At 45.1% G+C, this 17,336-nt stretch overlaps 1 protein-coding gene across 4 annotated transcripts in view; it reads right to left on the bottom strand.

The window, feature by feature from the left end:
- Positions 1–3,798: 3,798 nt before the first annotated feature.
- BACH2 (BACH transcriptional regulator 2) overlaps positions 3,799–17,336 on the bottom strand; it is a 385,872-nt gene continuing 372,334 nt past the window's right edge. For 3 of the 4 annotated variants that reach the window (XM_017876778.1, XM_017876780.1, XM_017876779.1), the window contains exons 6-7: positions 15,363–15,569; positions 3,799–10,090 (exon numbers count right to left, since the gene is read on the bottom strand). In XM_017876778.1, coding sequence (XP_017732267.1) covers positions 9,605–10,090; positions 15,363–15,569 — 693 coding nt within the window. In that variant the 3' untranslated portion in view covers positions 3,799–9,604. The remainder of the gene's footprint in view (positions 10,091–15,362; positions 15,570–17,336) is intronic. The other variant, XM_017876781.1, reaches the window with a different exon arrangement.

Genomic DNA, 17,336 nt, shown 5'->3' with positions numbered 1-17,336 from the left:
TTTTTTTTTTGTAGAAATACTATATTCCACGTGCTCACATTATCTATACCTTGTACAACTTGTCAAGTTATTATGGTTCATTTTCATCTTATAGATCTGACAAGGCTCAAAGAGATTAACTTTCTCCACAGTTAAAGATCACACAAGCTGAAGTGCCTCCTGGAATTCAAATCCATATCCCGCTGCTCCGAGGCCCGCAGTCCTTTCAGAAATCCTTGCTCTCCTTTCTGTAAAAGTCAGCAGCCCCTGGGCAATGATTTGTTTGTACATCTCTCTGCCCAACTAGCCTGTGAAAGCTGTAAGGGTAAGGTATTTGACATCCTGGATGCTCAGCATGTAACACAGTGTTGGTTGAATGAATATGTATTTATGTATAAACGCCAAAGGCAATACCTTACCCATTGCTTCCAATTTTCCAGTCTTTATTTCTTATTCACTTTCTGTCATGTTGTGTCAATAGGTTTGTCAATAGGTTTCAGAGGCCTCTATGGCAACTTTTTTTGTAATTTCAATTTCTTTCACTCTGAAAAGTCTTTACAGGGTTGTCAACACAGCACATATGGAGGTTTTAAAAAACAAGTTTGAGGCTGGGTGTGTGGCTCATGCCTGTAATCCCAGAACTTTGGGAGGCCAAGGTGCGGGGGATCATGAGGTCAAGAGATCGAGACCATCCTGGCCAACATGGTGAAACCCCATCTCTGCTAAAAATGCAAAAATTAGCTGGGCGTGGTGGCGTGCACCTGTAGTCCCAGCTACTTGGGAGGCTGAGGCAGGAGAATTGCTTGAACCTGGGAGGTGGAAGTTGCAGTGAGCCAAGGTCGTGCCACTGCACTCCAGCCTGGTGACAGAGCATGTCTCAAAACACAACAACAACAAAAAAAATCAAGTTTGAGCTGGGCCTGGTGGCCTGCCCATAGTCCCAGTTACTCAGGAGGCTGAGGCGAGAAGATTCTTGCGACCAGGAGGAGTTCACAGCTGTGGCACACTATGATCATGCCCGTGAATGGCCATAGAACTCCAGCCTTGTCTCTAAAAAGAACAAAAAACAAAGTCTGAAGGGCCCAGTGTAAAATGTAATGTTTCCAGTGACTGCTAGCGTGTCTTGGAAGGTTTCCGTTCACTGCTTCAGGATGAAGGGCGCTGTCTCAGGGATGCACTTGTCTTCAAGAAGAAAGAGTAAGAACTAGCCATGGAGAATCAGCAATGCCTCTTTGTGGCTAAGCAGGCCAGTGGCAGGTGTGTGTCAGGATCTGCAGGAACCAGGGACGGGTGTGGAGACAGGAGATGTCATGCTCTTGAGTGAAATGAAAGACACTTGTGTAATGGGATGTGTGGCTTTCTCCATCTCTCTAGGCCTTGATTTTTTGACACCAGGAAGTATTGTGTTCATTTGTATCAGGAAGACATAGGTGCTCAGTGAGGAGAATTGGAAACCCATTTCTGCTCATGGCAACTTCACCAGCTGGTGTTAAACATTAGGTATAATCTTGCTAATGCATCCCAAGTGGTGGGGCAGAGTTGGGTGAGGTGGTGGGTTGGAGAAGAGGGAAAGATTCTAAAATGATTTCAAAGAACAGCTCAGTTATTTCCAAATACATATAACAAAACTGCTGGCAGGGCCTGGTGTAGAGGCAACCTGTCCTCACTGTGCCCCAGAGGCAGATACAAATTTCCCGTAAGAAGCACATGTAAAGTAGGAAAGAGAATGGCTGCTGTCCACCTGGGGCTGGACAGTGCTTAAAAGCTCTTTTGTAGCTGCGATTCCCAACCTTTTTGGCACCAGGGACTGGTATCGTGGAAGACAATTTTTCTACGGACCAGAGGTAGCGGGGTTGGGGATGTTTTCGGGATGAAACTGTTCCACCTCAGCTCATCAGGCATTAGCGTCTCATAAGGAGCTGCAACCCAGATCCCACACATGCACCGTTCCCGGTAGGGTTTGCGCTCCTATGGGAATCTAATGCCACCGCTGATGGCAGGAGGCGGAGCTCAGGCAGTAATGTTCACTCCCCAGCTGCTCACCTCCTGCTGTGAGGCATGTTCCTAACAGGTCATGGACCGGAACCAGTCTGCGACCCAGGGGTCGGGGACACCTGTTTTGCAGGACACAACAGCTGGTGAGGTTTATTTTGCTTCAATGCATGACCGTTATTTGCATCACAAGAGCAAATGTCAGGGTTGAAGGTGCAAAGGATCATCAGTTCTAAATTACCAGGTTTTCCCACAGAAAATTCTGGGACTCTGACCCACCTGTTTTTCTCAGAGTGGATTAACTTCCCATCTTCAGGGATAGGTAAGCCACCTCTAGTACCGACAATGTTATGACTATGATGTTGTCAGAGCAGCACACATTTGCAAAACCCATGACCTGCTGTCAGGAAGCCTTCCTTGACTCCATAGGTGCCCATGGAGACTCGCCTGAGGGAGGAGAACTTGGCAGCTTTTTTTTTTTTTTTTTGAGCCAGAGTCTGGCTCTGTTGCCCAGGCTGGAGTGCAGTGGCCAGATCTCAGCTCACTGCAAGCTCCGCCTCCCGGGTTTACGCCATTCTCCTGCCTCAGCCTCCGGAGTAGCTGGGACTACAGGCGCCTGCCACTTCGCCCGGCTAGTTTTTTGTATTTTTTTAGTAGAGACGGGGTTTCACCGTGTTAGCCAGGATGGTCTCGATCTCCTGACCTCGTGATCCGCCCGTCTCGGCCTCCCAAAGTGCTGGGATTACAGGCTTGAGCCACCGCGCCCGGCCCTTGGCAGCTTTTAATTTCAGTTTTCCCATCTGGCGGTCAGGTGCACTTCTTAAAGCATGGATCTCGGCAGCACAGCCCTGCCCTGCCCAGACACCATGTGCATGCACTCGTTACAGCCTCGCTGACAGCTCAGACCGTCCCTGCTCTGCTCTAGTGACTTTCTCTCACCTCTGAGTCCAGTGTTTGCTCATGGTCACTTGACCTGCCCACCATTTGGTATCTTGTTTTCTCTTTACGTCAAAACCTAAGACACAACTATCAAATACACTTTTAGAATACACCTTTTAAACTGTACAGTCATGCGTGGCATAACCATGTTTTGGTCAATGATGGAACGAATATATGACAGTGGTTCCGTAAGATCGTAAACCCTATTTTTACCGCACCTTTTCTATGTTAAGATACACAAACACTTACCCTGGTGTTACAATTGCCTACCATATCCAGTACAGTTACATGCTGCACCATTTCGCAGCCTAGGAGCATATAGTCTAGGTGTGTCATAGGCTTTCCCATCTGGGCCGGTGCTCACAATATGAAATTGTGTAAGGATGCATTTCTCAGAACGTACCCCCTCACTAACCGATGTGTGACTGTGTGGATTCCTCAACCACAATTCTACACATCTTTCCTTGCAACTCATTGCATCTTGGTGTTGGTTTAATGTTCTTTCTCATTTACTTTCATTTAGTTTTTAAAAAATTAAGCCTTTTTTTGGGATATAATTGCAGATTTACATGCAGTTGCAAGAAATGATACCCATCACCCAGTTTTCTCCCGTGGTAACATCCTGCATGGTGACGGCACAATATCAAAACCGAGAAATTGGGCTTAAAGCCTTTTCTCTACTCTCACAGGCACTAGGGATTTTTAAAATTCAGAGTTTGGGAATCACATTAGTATTATCAAATTTTAAAGATTCCTAATCACATTAATCAGGTAGCAACTAAGGGTCCAAGTCAGAGGAAGAGAAATGGCCTCTAGGAAAAAAGATTTCCTGAGGTTTCTCACTCTGTAATTTGGAACACAGGGATCAGAGAGAAAGAAAATCAGTTTACAATGCATAATGATATGTCTTTATTTCATCAACAGAAATGGTGTCTAGACAAAATTCAGTTAACACTAGCAATTCAATTGAGTGAAAACTTTTTTTGCACAATAGTGTATTTACAATGAGTAAATGAAGTTTCAATTCATTAGTTCATAGCAATGCTTTTTTTCCCCAAAAGGTAAAAATTCTTAGTTACAGAGAATAAGCATCAACAGCCTTTCATTTTACAATAAAACCACAAGAAAAACCACAGTCACTTAGAAAAAAATAAGGACAAGCCTAAGAACTAGTACAATAAAATGATGCATTGAATTGTTACATTAAATCGCATAGAATCTGTGTAAAAAGTATGTAGAAAAACACCTGATGTAACCTGTTACAGTCGTTGACCAGTTATGAGAGGTACAGAGGGTTATACAGGTAGATATGTGTGAAAACTGTCCGTATTGTTCAACCTGGGGAGGAAGAGAAGAGGGGCTGCGGCCCCTTGCATACACTGAGAAGACCCTGTTTTGAATATGGCCTCTGGAGTTTGTAAGGCATATATTAGAGGTGCACTTGCATCAGACTGGTTCTGGAACAAATTGTCACAGGCCCTCTTGGCCTCACTAGCAAAGGTGCTGCTTGCCTTGAATGGCTCACTGTGTCTAACAAGCACCTGAAGCTCCCAAACGCATATGGAATCTTCCTGCTCACTCACTAGAGGTGCCATGTCTTTATGTCAGAGCGTGAACAGGCATCCCAGGATTTGCACACACAAAATACATTGTTGGGACTTAAGGGGAGCTTCTGCCTCCAAACATGTTTTGGTAGAAGACTGAGCATCCATCTGTAGGAAAACCCCTTTGTCCAAGTCCCTTCACTCTTTCGCAACATATGCGTCTGATTATTCCCATGGGAGCGCTTGGCACTGAATGTGAGTCTACCTGAAATGAATGGTCTTGGTGCACTTCTGCTTCTAAGAAGGGCCAGTGTTTTATCTGAGGTCAATAAACTGGAATGAGAATGAAAGTCAGAGCTGTTTATCCATTGCTTGACAGTGATATGCATACACCATGTCACAACATTAAATCAAAGCTATGAAAGTTGGCCTCTGCAACCAAGTGGGTATTCTTCACAAAATGGCAGCATCGTTTTCATATTACATTTAAAATGCACTGATATTCATTTGATAGAAATATCATCTCCCAGGGTGGAGTGTAGGAAAATACTATAAACTTACTTTTCTTTGCAAGTAATGCTTTTGCACCGTCAGTTGAATAATTTATCCTCAATCTGCCACAATAAGACTTTTCTATGTACAAATGCTATTTGCACACACTATTTGTGTACAAGTATGTTCTGTTCTACAGCATCGGTTTTGGATGCTGGGGTCATGAGATGGCTCGGGCAGTACTATCAACATACACTTTCAACACACAATGCCTCGTGCACACAGACTTCCTGTGTGAATACCAACTCCACAACAGGGCATTGTACTGTGGACTGGCTCACCAGAAGTCGAACTTTCAACAGAGTCCTCAATCTGGGGAAGAAACACTAACTCATGGTACAACGAACAGCTTTATTCTTAAAAAATAAAACAAAACAAAACAAAAAAACACCTTGTTCTTTAGTCTATTTACAGTCATTTGAGGACCAAACTTGATTCTTGCTCCTTTATGGATCTGAGACTCCTCCTAAACTGTAAGCAACAGTGGAGCAGTTTGAAGTCATCTCTAAAACAGCTTCTAGTTTAAATGGGGCATAATGTAGAGGAGTAGGTAGCCAAACAGGGACTTGAGAAAGCTTTCAGGCAGCTCTTCCTCATTTTGAGAGGATCATGCTACTCCACAGGATGTCAAGCAGCTTCACGGGACAGGAGTTTTTGGTGTCTTTACAGGCTTACCATTTTCAAACCTTTGTCTGTTCTTTCTTTTTCTTCTTCTTTGATGGCAATCATAAAATATTAAAAGAGAAAATGTGGGTTTAGGCCTCTTGACAACAGCATTAAACTTCACACTGTGCACACTTCACTTTAGCCAGTCCTCTTATGAGTCCTGTTGCTGGTCCTGGCTCCTTTTGAAGGAGTAGTGGCAGCTGTCATACTAATCACTTTTTTTTTTACTTCCTTGGAAAAGCAATGTAAGGATTACATCCTGAATTATAGTGCATCTTAAAAGCAGCAAACCTTTAGAAAGACAGTTAATAAATTACTCGCACAACATACAGTTGCAGACACACAGTCAGGTTTTCCACTGCAGCATCACCTCTGACGCCTGAGTTATTGCTGGGAACTCAGAAGAGAAGTAGCAGGATGGCCTCATAACTTTGTCAGCTTTTTTTTTTTAGGTTTTTCTAACAGTTTTGTTCCAGAATCAGTATGTAATGAAGCTCAATTTTAATCAAGGCACCCCCAGATAATACAGAGAAACAAACACATACAGCAAAGCACTCACCTGCCCAAAGCCTGACCAACTTGAAGAGAGGTTGCCTGGAGACACAAGCAGGACAAAGGCAGATCCAAGGGGAGGACTGGATTTAGGTGGGATGTTCATTAGTCTCAGGGTCATCTCCACTGGCTCTGCCCCAACAACCATTCCTGCCCCAGCCATTTGGAGACCCAGGCAGGCATCCTCCTAAACAGCCCGTGGTTGGAGGGTCTTTTATTTTTGTAAAAGAGCCTTAAAAACAACCAAATGTCACTGTACTGTGCAAACACTCTTCCTTGCTGTTCACTTGCTTTTTTTTTTTCCTAAAAGGCGTGGGGTTGACCGACGGATCCCAGGGAAAAGAGGCAGGCCGGGTTTTAAAATTCCACTTGAGGCCGTTTGGATTCTGGTCCCCAGCAAGTCCTCCCTTTGAATCAACCCAGAAATAATTTTGACAAGCACACAGTTCCGAATAGGAAAAGACACGCACACATCACATGAACAACTGCACTAAGCTAGTCACTGTTCATGGTGTATTATGAATGAAATAACTTGTTAGAAATCCCTACGAAACTGGAAGATGGTTTTTAGAGCAGTGTTTTTAACCAGTTCCCATGGCAGAAGTTAGGTTGGGGGAAGAGGAAGAAAAGCGAGGCAGGGGTTGGTGGGAGGAGGGTGAGGTCTGAGTTAGGGTGGAGAGAAATAAAGAGACCCTGCCCCTCCTAGAAATGACTGCCAAACAGGTCTGGGCTACTGAACCATAGAAACCTGGGGAAATGGATGGAATGTGGTCAAGACTACCAGTTGCACATGAGTTGTTACCAGGGTAAACCTCATGCCAAGAAGCTGGGTTGGACCTGGTTATGATATGAGCAGAAAGTGTTCTTTTTTTAAAAGAAGAGGAGAGGTCACTTGGAAAGGCAACAATAGAGTTAAAAAGCAAAATACTGTCAGCTGACTCCACCATAACACACGCCTGTGAAGTACCACGTGATTCACATTGAGTTTATATTCTCGCTGTCACCAGTTTTCCACAAAGGCAAACCTCATGGTGAAGCACAGAACTGTCCTAGTAGGCCAAGAAATTCCAACAACCATAACAAAAACCAGCAGCTCCAACACAGAGCTTTATCAAGATCTGTTTCAGACAAGCACACACACACACACACACACACACAAACATACACACACACACACACACGAGAAAAAACAAAAACCCAGAGGCAGGTTTTAAAAGTGGAACTGTTTAAAAGAGCCTTTTTTTTTTTTTTATCCTACTGCATGAACTGACAAATTTCTGGCATTCGTACATATTTAAACATTTAGTGCTAATATTTGTACAGAAAAAAGTTAATAATACTAAAACATATGTTACTATGATTTCACTGTTCGCCTACATCGTATACTAATTTCCCCTTTTACATGCAGCTTTAATATTGTCCAAACAATGGCACAAAGAAAGAAACAAAGTCAACCATCTATTCCCCACTGCCCACCACCCCGTCCCCACATCAAACCGTTCAGGACTCTCTTCCCCAGCCGGGCTGGAGTGGCCCTCGGGCTGCTCAGTGAGACCCAGACCCAAGGCCACTGGAGCGAGGGAGCTGATTCCTCCTCCTCTGGGGCACACCTTCCTGTAAACGTGGCTGGGGCCAACACGCCCCCAGAGCCAAGGGAAGCTGCTCTCTCTGGGTTGCAAGTCAACCAGTTTTGCAGCAAGAAGAGAAAATTATCATCAGGTGAGGGTAGGGTATATGTGTGATTCGGGAAGGGGACAGGGAGGGCTCCCGGTGATAGCTTGTCCAAAGCCTCAGAATGAAGTCTGCCTTCAGACAAGAGACTGGCAGAAAAACCTCAGAAGATAACTCCAAGCCTTTGAAGAAGGAAAGGAGAAAGAATGTGTCAGCCTGTGTCAGGGATGGATCGCAGATGCCAGGATGCCCTGCTCTCTCCCAACAGGGTGAAGGCAGGACCTTCGGGGCTGTGATTCAAATCCCCTCAGGCCAGATGTCCTGGGAGGCTGAGCCTGGGCAGGAAAGCCGGTGGCTGGTTGGCCCCGTCCTTCATGGGGGCAGGTCCTACAGCACAACACTTCCAGAGCAAGCCGAGGCCTCAGGACGTGTTGAAATGAATGGGACTTACTCCCTGGGTGAAAACGTTCTAGCTTGATTTCTAGGAGCCAATGCCTGCTGAGTTCTGGTATAAAATCATGGATTCCTGTTTTTCTGATGTACTTTTGAGTGAGATGTCCAAACTCTCTCCCCACTTAGGAATCTGAACATCCAGCATCAACTCTGAACTCTCTATCTGCATTTAAACTTTGCTTAGGGAAAGGTGGGGAGGAGGTGAAATATAAAAATATTCAAGCAGATTATTGTCTACATATCCTAGGATGAATTCATTATTTGGCAAGATTGTTTTCCTACATAATTATCACCTGAGTGCTTTTTAATTAGCTAAAATGTTTTACTTTTTTAACTAAAAGCAAAGAACATACAGTATACTTGAGTTATACTGAAGTTACAACTTCATTTAAGAAAATAGGTTTGACCCAAAACTCAGTGCAAGTGGCAAAGTTGACCATTACTGTACAGTATCTGCAAGGAAAAAAACAAAAAAACCAAAAACAAACAAAAGCCCCCCAAACAAACAAAAAACAAACCCACAATACTCAAATGACACCATGTGGCGGTGCCAAAACCAAACCAAATGAAAAAGAAATCTGAAATAAAACCTTGGGAAAAAGCTTCCAACACTGAATTTTGTCCATAAATAAGTACAAATTGAAAAGTGAACTGTGAAGCAAGAAAAATGACCATGTTAACAGTTACCAAACTAGTTCTAGCATCAGAGACAAAAGAAGAGGAATGTTGGAACCTGTTTCTAAATGAGAAATAAGTTTCCAGTTTTAGGATGAGAAAGTTGAGGCATGCAGGACTTTTGCATATGGATATATATATTATATATAATATGTACAGTCTAGCTATAAAACTTTGATGTGTATAGAAGCTGTCTTCAATGAAAAAAATTGAACATTCAGAAGAAATTCCTGAGATAGGGTTTGTGACATGGGCCACTGAGAAAAAAAATCCGTGGTTGGGGCCTAGAGGTGTTGTAGTCTATCCCTGTGAAGACTGAAATTGAGCCACAGACAGACAGTGTCATCACTGCTGTCTTTCCTTGCCTGGGCAAGGGGTAGCACCATTGTGAAGGTAACTATCTATCACTCCTGCTCGAGAAGAGGAGAGAATACTTCGGAACAGTATTGCTGCTAAGACCGCTGTAGTGTGCACCAAATGTGTTCTCGGTTTCTTCGGGACAGCAGATGAACAGTGCCACAGGCTGACTGAAGAATGCCTGGATGGGAGAGGTGTGCAGACCAGGAGGCAGAGCCGAGTCACTAGGTGTAATCTTTCCTGGGCTGTTCGTCAGTTGTACACTTATCAGTCATTTCCTGGCAGAAGTCCACGGTCACTGTTTGGCTCCTGGGTTCAAGAGGAGGTCCTCCTCTCTCTGAGAAGGTTCCGGGGTCAGTGCCTTCTAGCCTCCTCCCAGAGGTACAATTCTCGGAGGTGTTGCTGGGTGCCCAGGGGGGTCCGGGGGGAGCTGCGCCTGGCTCCAAGCAGCAGGGCACATTTTCCCCCACTGCGCATTGGGAGGCTGCAATGTTCTGCTCAACACCCAAGGGCGCAGGGTTAATACTGGAGGCTGTGGGCAGGTCCATGGGTCTGAGGACAGGGCAATACCGATGCAGGGCCTGGATCTGCTCGGGGCTCTGGATGTCTCGGCAGACTTCCTGGGAAAGGCAAGAGAAGTTGTCCAACAGTTCCCCCATGCATGCTTTCAGTTGATTCCTCTCTGACAACAGTTTCTCTTTCTCACACACCTGGACAGCAGACAAAAAAAGAGAAGGGTTGATCAAGCCTGAATTGGAGGACAGAAGGCCTCGTTTCAGGAGGTTTTCCAGCCTTTGTTTTGCATCCACCATTATAATGTAACTCAAGAATGACTAGGTCAGGCTCTAGAAACTTAAAGATACATATTCAGGGAGCCCAGAGAGGGGCTTCTGCCACACCTCCCATCTGAGCAGCCCATCCAGATGGGCTGCTGACGCCAACATCTTCCCCAGGACACCTCTTCATCCCTCTCCAAGGCCCAGGCAAACAACCGGCAAAATCGTCACCCATCAGAAAACTTCAGAGTCAATGTTTTGGTTTCCCGGAATTTGGGGTTTGTAGAGAGTTAAGTTAAAAACTCTCAGTCCCAATCTTGTGACTGAAAATCTCCCCCAAATGTATCAGGTTGCCATTTTGAAAGGCAAAATCTACCATTCCAACTACATGACATTTCAAAAAAAGCAAAACTCTGGAGACAGTAAAAAGATCTGTGATTGCCAGGGGTAAAGAGGGTTGAACAGGCGGAGCACAGAGGATTTGGGGACAGTGAAAGCCCTCTGTATGACACTATACTGGCGGGTCCATGTCATTAGACATTTGTCCAAACCCACAGAATGTACAACACCAAGAGTGAGCTCTAACGTAAACTACGGACTCGGGTGATAATGATGTGTCAGTGTAGGTTCATTGACTAACACGTGTACACTTTGTGGGGCATGCTGACAGTGGGGGAGGCTGTGTGTGTGGGAACAGGGAACATATGGGAACTCTCTGTATAGTGTGTTCAATTTTGCTGTGAACCTAAAACTGCTCCTAAAAAAGTAAGCCAGGCTGGGGTGCAGTGGCTCACACCTGTAATCCCAGCACTATGGGAGGCCAAGTTGTGTGGATCCCTTGAGCTCAGGAGTTTGAGACCAGCTTGGGCAACATGGCAAAACCCCTTCTCTACAAAAAATACAAAAATTAGCCTGTGGTGGCGCACGCCTGTAGTTTCAGCTTCTTGGAAGGCTGAGGTGGGAGGATCACTTCTGCCCAGGTGGTGGAAGCTGCAGTGAGTGAGATGGTGTCACTCACCCTGGGTGGCAGAGCGAGACCCTGTCTTCCCCCGCCAAAAAAAAAAAAAGTGTATTAAAAAAAAACCCAAAAAAAGTCATCAGCAATTTCCTATGGTTGCCTAACATATGGAATTTCATATAGAACCCAACATCACAGGCTCTCTGGCCTTGGTAGCAGAGCAGACTGAACAGGAGGGACCCTCTCTAGGACAGCTGGGGTATGTGCAGTGGGTCTGGAGCAGCGATTCTCCCAGACTTGGGAAGCGAGAAGGAAGGATGGAGCCTGAACCCTTGCGTGCTAGCCCAAGGTTCTGAGATGTTCTCCTTAAACAAAATCCTACACATGCTTTTGTGTTCCTGAAATTCACCATCCCAACAGAGATGACTTCAGCAACAGACTGGAGACTAATTAAGGTTTTACCATCAACATTTGTGGGAAGGGGGCTGGGCGTGGTGGGTCATGCCTGTAATCCCCGCACTTTGGGAGGCTGAGGTGGGTGGATCACCTGAGGTCAGGAGTTCGAGACCAGCCTGGCAAACATGGTGAAACCCCTTATCCACTAAAAACACACAAATTAGCTGGGCGTGTTGGGGGCATGCTTGTAATCCCAGCTACTCAGGAGGGTGAGACATGAGAATTGCTTGAATCGGGGAGGTGGAGGTTGCAGCGAGACAAGATCACACTACTGCACTCCAGTCTGGGCGACAGAGTGAGACTCCATCTCAAAAAAAAAAAAAAAAAAAAAAAAAATTGCGTGCGGGTGAGGGGAGGAGATGGGGTTCCATGAGGCACACACAATGAAGTGGATGAAGAAAAGGGGCATCTGAAGCAGCATGAAGTCAGTTCTCACCAACCCTTTGCAAGCACAGGCAGAAGAGCATGGGAGAGAAAATGAAGAGGAGAAAGGGAGGAGCAGGCATGCGACATGCACAAGGAACAGGTCTCCGACACAGAAACTGCATGTGCCGTAACATGAACGCAATCTGGCAGGCGGCGTGGGCATGTGTGTTGGAAAGACAGATTTACACCGGGAAAGGGCACCTGCTAAAATATTTATAAATTTATCAAGAAAATACATTTTAAAAAGGAAAAATAAACAGATGTAGAAGTGCAACTTGAGAGAAATACATTATGCGAGTTTGCAACAGCTGAGTGGCGGGTGTGTGGGAGACAACGTGGGAGTGGGGAGTGAGTGCAGGGCCTGCTGGGGACTGGGCAGGGAGGGACTGGGGAGAGGTGGAAGCTGCTCCATCCACCAACGCCATCCCTGCCAGGACACTGCATCCCCGTCACAGGGTGGCAGATAAGAAACAAAACACATCTGGGATGTCTCCTTGGGGAGAAAACTTGTATGGGTGGCTGTGCAACCTGGAGCTCTCCCCTTTTAGTATAGAAATCTGCAAAGTGAGGGGCAATACTGCTTGGGCGCTGGGAGAGGAACCCCAGGATCATTCTGCCACATTGCCCTGGCCAAAGCACTGACCCTTCCAGGCCTACTCATTTGTTAAATGTTCCAGGACACTTTCTAGGGGGAAAAAACAAGGTGCTGCGTGTGGCAGCAGCAGGAAAGACAGTGTAACTCACGCCTTGGTTAAAACCATGAAGCTCTAAGTCACACATGCACACTGACGAGTGTGTTCTCATTCAGCACTGAAACACAACACATTATTTAAGGGATGCTAAAAAGTGGTTGGAGAACTAGATGATGCTCTTTTGGTTTTTTAGTTGAAAAATGCTGGCAAAGTGCTTTAGATATCTGCCTGGTCTGTGGCTTGGATTTTATTTGTTCAGTATTACAACACTACACTAAGCAGAAGGGGAATTACCAAAACCAGGCATTTCTCAAATGTGGGTGACTGAAGTTATTTTACTACCTTAAGAGGAGTGCAGGGCACTATAGACATGTGGCTAGGCCCCTGTAGACTCACACCCAGTGGACTTAACTACCTAAGCCCAGCAGGCTTTCAGAAGACCCACAGTCACCAGCAGGAATGTTGTCTCCTTATGTGATTTAAATTAAATTTTGTTGTTTAACAAAAGTAAACAATGTTAAAGAAATACTTGAAAGAAGAAACTCATAATCCCCTGAACTGAAAAGTCACAATATCCAGCAAATTTTAGGGCAACAGACATTTTCTTGACCCCAGCAATGGGTCCAACACTGGATATTCAGAAATGATCAAGTCACTGTCCTTGTCCTTGAGGAACTGACAGTTGAGGGCTGTGGGCTGGGGAAACAGACATATGTAAAGATAACTCAAGAGTAAGTGATAAGCATTAAGCCAGAGGTCAGATCAGGGTTCCATGGGCAGGTGCCCAGCCTAACGGGGGACTCAGGAAAGGGGCTTCCTAGAGAGGTGATGCATAACCTGACTCATTCATTCAGAGATGGGGTCTTGCTATATTGCCCAGGCTAGTCTCAAACTTTTGGCCTTAAGTGATCCTCCTGCCTCAACCTCCCAAAGTACTGCAATTACAGGTGTAAGCCATGGTGCCCAGCCATGACCTGACTCTTAAAGAACAAAGGAGATAGAAAAAGTAGAGGAATGTCCCAAGACAGAGAGGAAATGGTGTAGGCACAAGTGCAGAGATTGATTTTATCAGGGATCAAGTCCTAGGAAGGGAGTGGATGGTGACACTGGAGAGGCAGCTACAGACTGAAACACAAAGGGCAGGAGAGGTCCTACTAAGAAGCTTGGACTTTCTTTGTTGGTGATGGGAGCTACTAAAGACAGACATTTTCCCTGGTTGGTGAGTGTCAAAAACAAAACAAAAGAAAACACAAAACAACAACAACAACAACAACAACACAAAACCCTGAAGTCCAGGGCTATCTTGATAACATATATCCTGTGCTTTTCTAACATCTCATCCTTGCGCTTTGGTTCTCATCAGCTGGTGGCTCACCATGAGGCCAGAGGGTGCTGCAAACAGTCTGAGGAGCCACACTTAGATCATGACCACATCATGCAGCCTCCCTCTTCTTCAGCCTGACACAGACATGGCACCTGAGATGACTTTCTGTTATTTGGTGGCAGAAAGTTAGAGCTGAAGGAGGTTGAGTTGGTTGCCTTCAAAGCTACAGTCAGGAGCCCGAGGTCACCTGGATTTACTTTCTGTAGCTTATGGCTGCTTACCAAGGAGAAGGGGTGGGGGCACATAGCTCTAAGTATATGGGGGAGCCTGGGAGATGGGAGTTTGTTTTCTGTGACAAAACACTCTCAGGCACAGGGATGGCTATGACAACCACCTTGAGGCAGAATTGCAAAAGAAAGGACCCTGGGGCTGAAAAGGATGCCAGGAGATCATCTCCTGAGCAACGGCCCCTCTGCAGGTAGGCGTCCTATCTCTAATCCATTCTCTTCTATAAGGAGGCAGGAGAAAGCAGTGGTACAAGACACGATTTGGAATCAGACACCTGGATTTGCATTCAAGTTCTACCAAGTACTGGGAAGTTACCCAACCCTTCTGCATTGCAGTTTCCTCCTCTGTAAATGGGGATAAAGGAGTGCCTAAGTCATAGCGTTAATGTGAGGATTAAATGGGATCATCCCCAAAAACCATTTAGAAGAATACCTGGTCCATAGATGCTCAAAATTAACATCAGTTATTCATTTATTTTTTTGAGACAGGGTCTCACTCTATCACCCAGGCTGGAGGGCAGTGACGCAATCTCCACTCACTGCAACCTCCACCTCCCCTGCTCAAGTGATTATCTTGCCTCAGTCTCCTGAGTAGCTCGGATTACAGGCACGTGCCACCATGCCCGGCTAATTTTTTGCATTTTTAGTAGAGACGGAGTTTCACCATGTTGGCCAGGCTGGTTTCAAACTCCTGACCTCAAGTGATCCACCTGCCTTGGCCTTTCAAAGTGCTAGGATTACAGGTGTGAGCCACCACGCCTGGCCAACATCAGTTATTTTCACGTTGGATGAGAAATAAAAAAGAACTACCTCTATATGAATAATGACTGAAGGATATAAAATATTGACACACTATTACACATCTGCGCGTGTGTGCACGTGCACACACACACACATAGAGCAGATGTAAAGCTATTACTTCTGTTGAGAAACTTGTTAAAAAATAAACCCAAACTTCCCCAAAGGATGACTCTTCTTTCTACTTTTCCAACTTTCTTTGCTGTTCCTTTACATTGGTCCTGGTCACTTCCGGTTGCGGATCACAGTGGATGGGCCAACTCACCAATTTGCGGATTTCACATTCTAAATTCTGAATACAGTCCAGTTTCCTCTTGCGGCAGCGCTGGGCTGCGATGCGGTTCTTGCTGCGCCGTCGGACATCATGAATGAACTCTAACTGTTCTGAGGTTAGCTTGTGCATCTTAATCATCATCTGGAAATCGTTCCTTGGAAGATCTGTGATTTGATCTACAGGAAAAGGAAGTTTTACCTGAAACCAAGAATAACAGAAAATGATTATGGCAGCTGGATTTTAATTCTGGCAGGCGGAACATCAAAAATGATACAACCTCCTTTTTACAATGACCAAGTAATATGGAAACTACTGAAAGCAAGCAGTGATTACTTATTTCCTGTTTAAAGACAAGTAAGATGTAATAATACCAGGATAATCAAAGAGAGTAAGAACACACATACTGTAATGTTACTGTCTCGCAGATTTTTGAGGCAAATGGCATGAACAATATTGGAAAACGTTTCATTTTTCATTGATGAAGCACTTTTGTAAGAAAGATTCCAGTTAGTTGAAATGTACTTCCATAAGACCTACAGCCTAACTCAATAAAATGACAAGTTACAGAGAGATACCACATAAGGACATATCTAAAGCACCTGGATGAAGAGAGCCCCACATATCCTGAAGATGCTGGAGACACAAAAAACCCAGTGTGATTCTCAGTTACAATAGCATATGGGAGATGGGACAAGATAATTTGGATAGGCTTCACCAGCATATACTAGGAGTCAGAAGAACTGGACTTTCATCCTTCTCACCAGACCTCAGACTAGCTACTCTACCTCTCTGAGATTCAATTTCCTCATCTGAAAAACAGGGCATTTAAAAAAAGCCATACATTGCTATACAAGTGTTGGGCACTCTGGGACTTTATTTTCCAATGAAATGTTGACATTCCTTCATCAAAAGGTGAGATGCATTTTCCTGCCTTTTGACCAACAGAATGCAGCCGTAGTAATGGTGTATAGTTTCTGAGGCTAGGTCGAAAATTAGCTGCCATGCCTCGAGGACATTCAAGCAGCTCTGTGGAGAGGCCCATGTGGAGAGGGGCTGATGCCTCTAGCCAACAACCAGCATCACCTTGCCAGTCATGTGAACAAGCCACCTTGGAAAAAGATTCTCTAGCCCCAGTCAAACCTTCAGTTGAGTGTAGCTCCAGTCAACATCTGACTTCACCTTATTAGAGATCTTCAGCCAAAACTGCTCAGATGCGCCGCTCCTGATTTCCTCACATTCACATTTCTCATAGAAACTGTGAGAGGTGTTAAGTGATTACTATTGTTTTAGATCATTAAGTTTTGGGGTGATTTATTATGCAACAATAGACATTGGATGTAGGTACTTATCAGCAAAATTCCAATTCTTGACAAATTCCAATTCTTGACAAATCAAGGCAAGTAAGTATTATCTAAAGTGAGGACAGCAGTCTCCTGAAGGATGGGTTTGTATCATTAATATGTTGTTAAATGATTGCTTATATTTCTTTTTCTTTTTTTTTGAGACGGAGTCTCACTCTATCGCCCAGGCTGGAGTGCAGTGGCCGGATCTCAGCTCACTGCAAGCTCCGCCTCCCGGGTTTACGCCATTCTCCTGCCTCAGCCTCCCGCGTAGCTGGGACTACAGGCGCCCGCCACCTCGCCCGGCTAGTTTTTTGTATTTTTTAGTAGAGACGGGGTTTCACGGTGTTAGCCAGGATGGTCTACGATCTCCTGACCTCGTGATCCACCTGTCTCGGCCTCCCAAAGTGCTGGGATTACAGGCTTGAGCCACCGCGCCCGGCCTTTTTTTTTTTTTTTTTGAGACAGGGTCTTGCTCTGTTATCTAGGAGTGGAGTGGAGTGGTACGATCACAGTTCACTCTAGCCTTAACCTCCTGGACTCAAGCAATCCTCTTGCCTCGGCCTCCCAAATAGCTGGGATCACCATGCCCGGTTAACTTTTTTTTTTTTTTTTTTTTTTTTTT

The sequence above is a fragment of the Rhinopithecus bieti genome, unplaced genomic scaffold (genome assembly GCF_001698545.2).
Source record: "Rhinopithecus bieti isolate Rb0 unplaced genomic scaffold, ASM169854v2 scaffold_10354, whole genome shotgun sequence".
In the NCBI taxonomy this organism is placed as follows: Eukaryota; Metazoa; Chordata; class Mammalia; order Primates; family Cercopithecidae; genus Rhinopithecus; species Rhinopithecus bieti.
The sequence above is the reverse complement of the archived record's forward strand: the minus strand, read 5'-3'. Positions and strand labels throughout refer to the sequence as shown.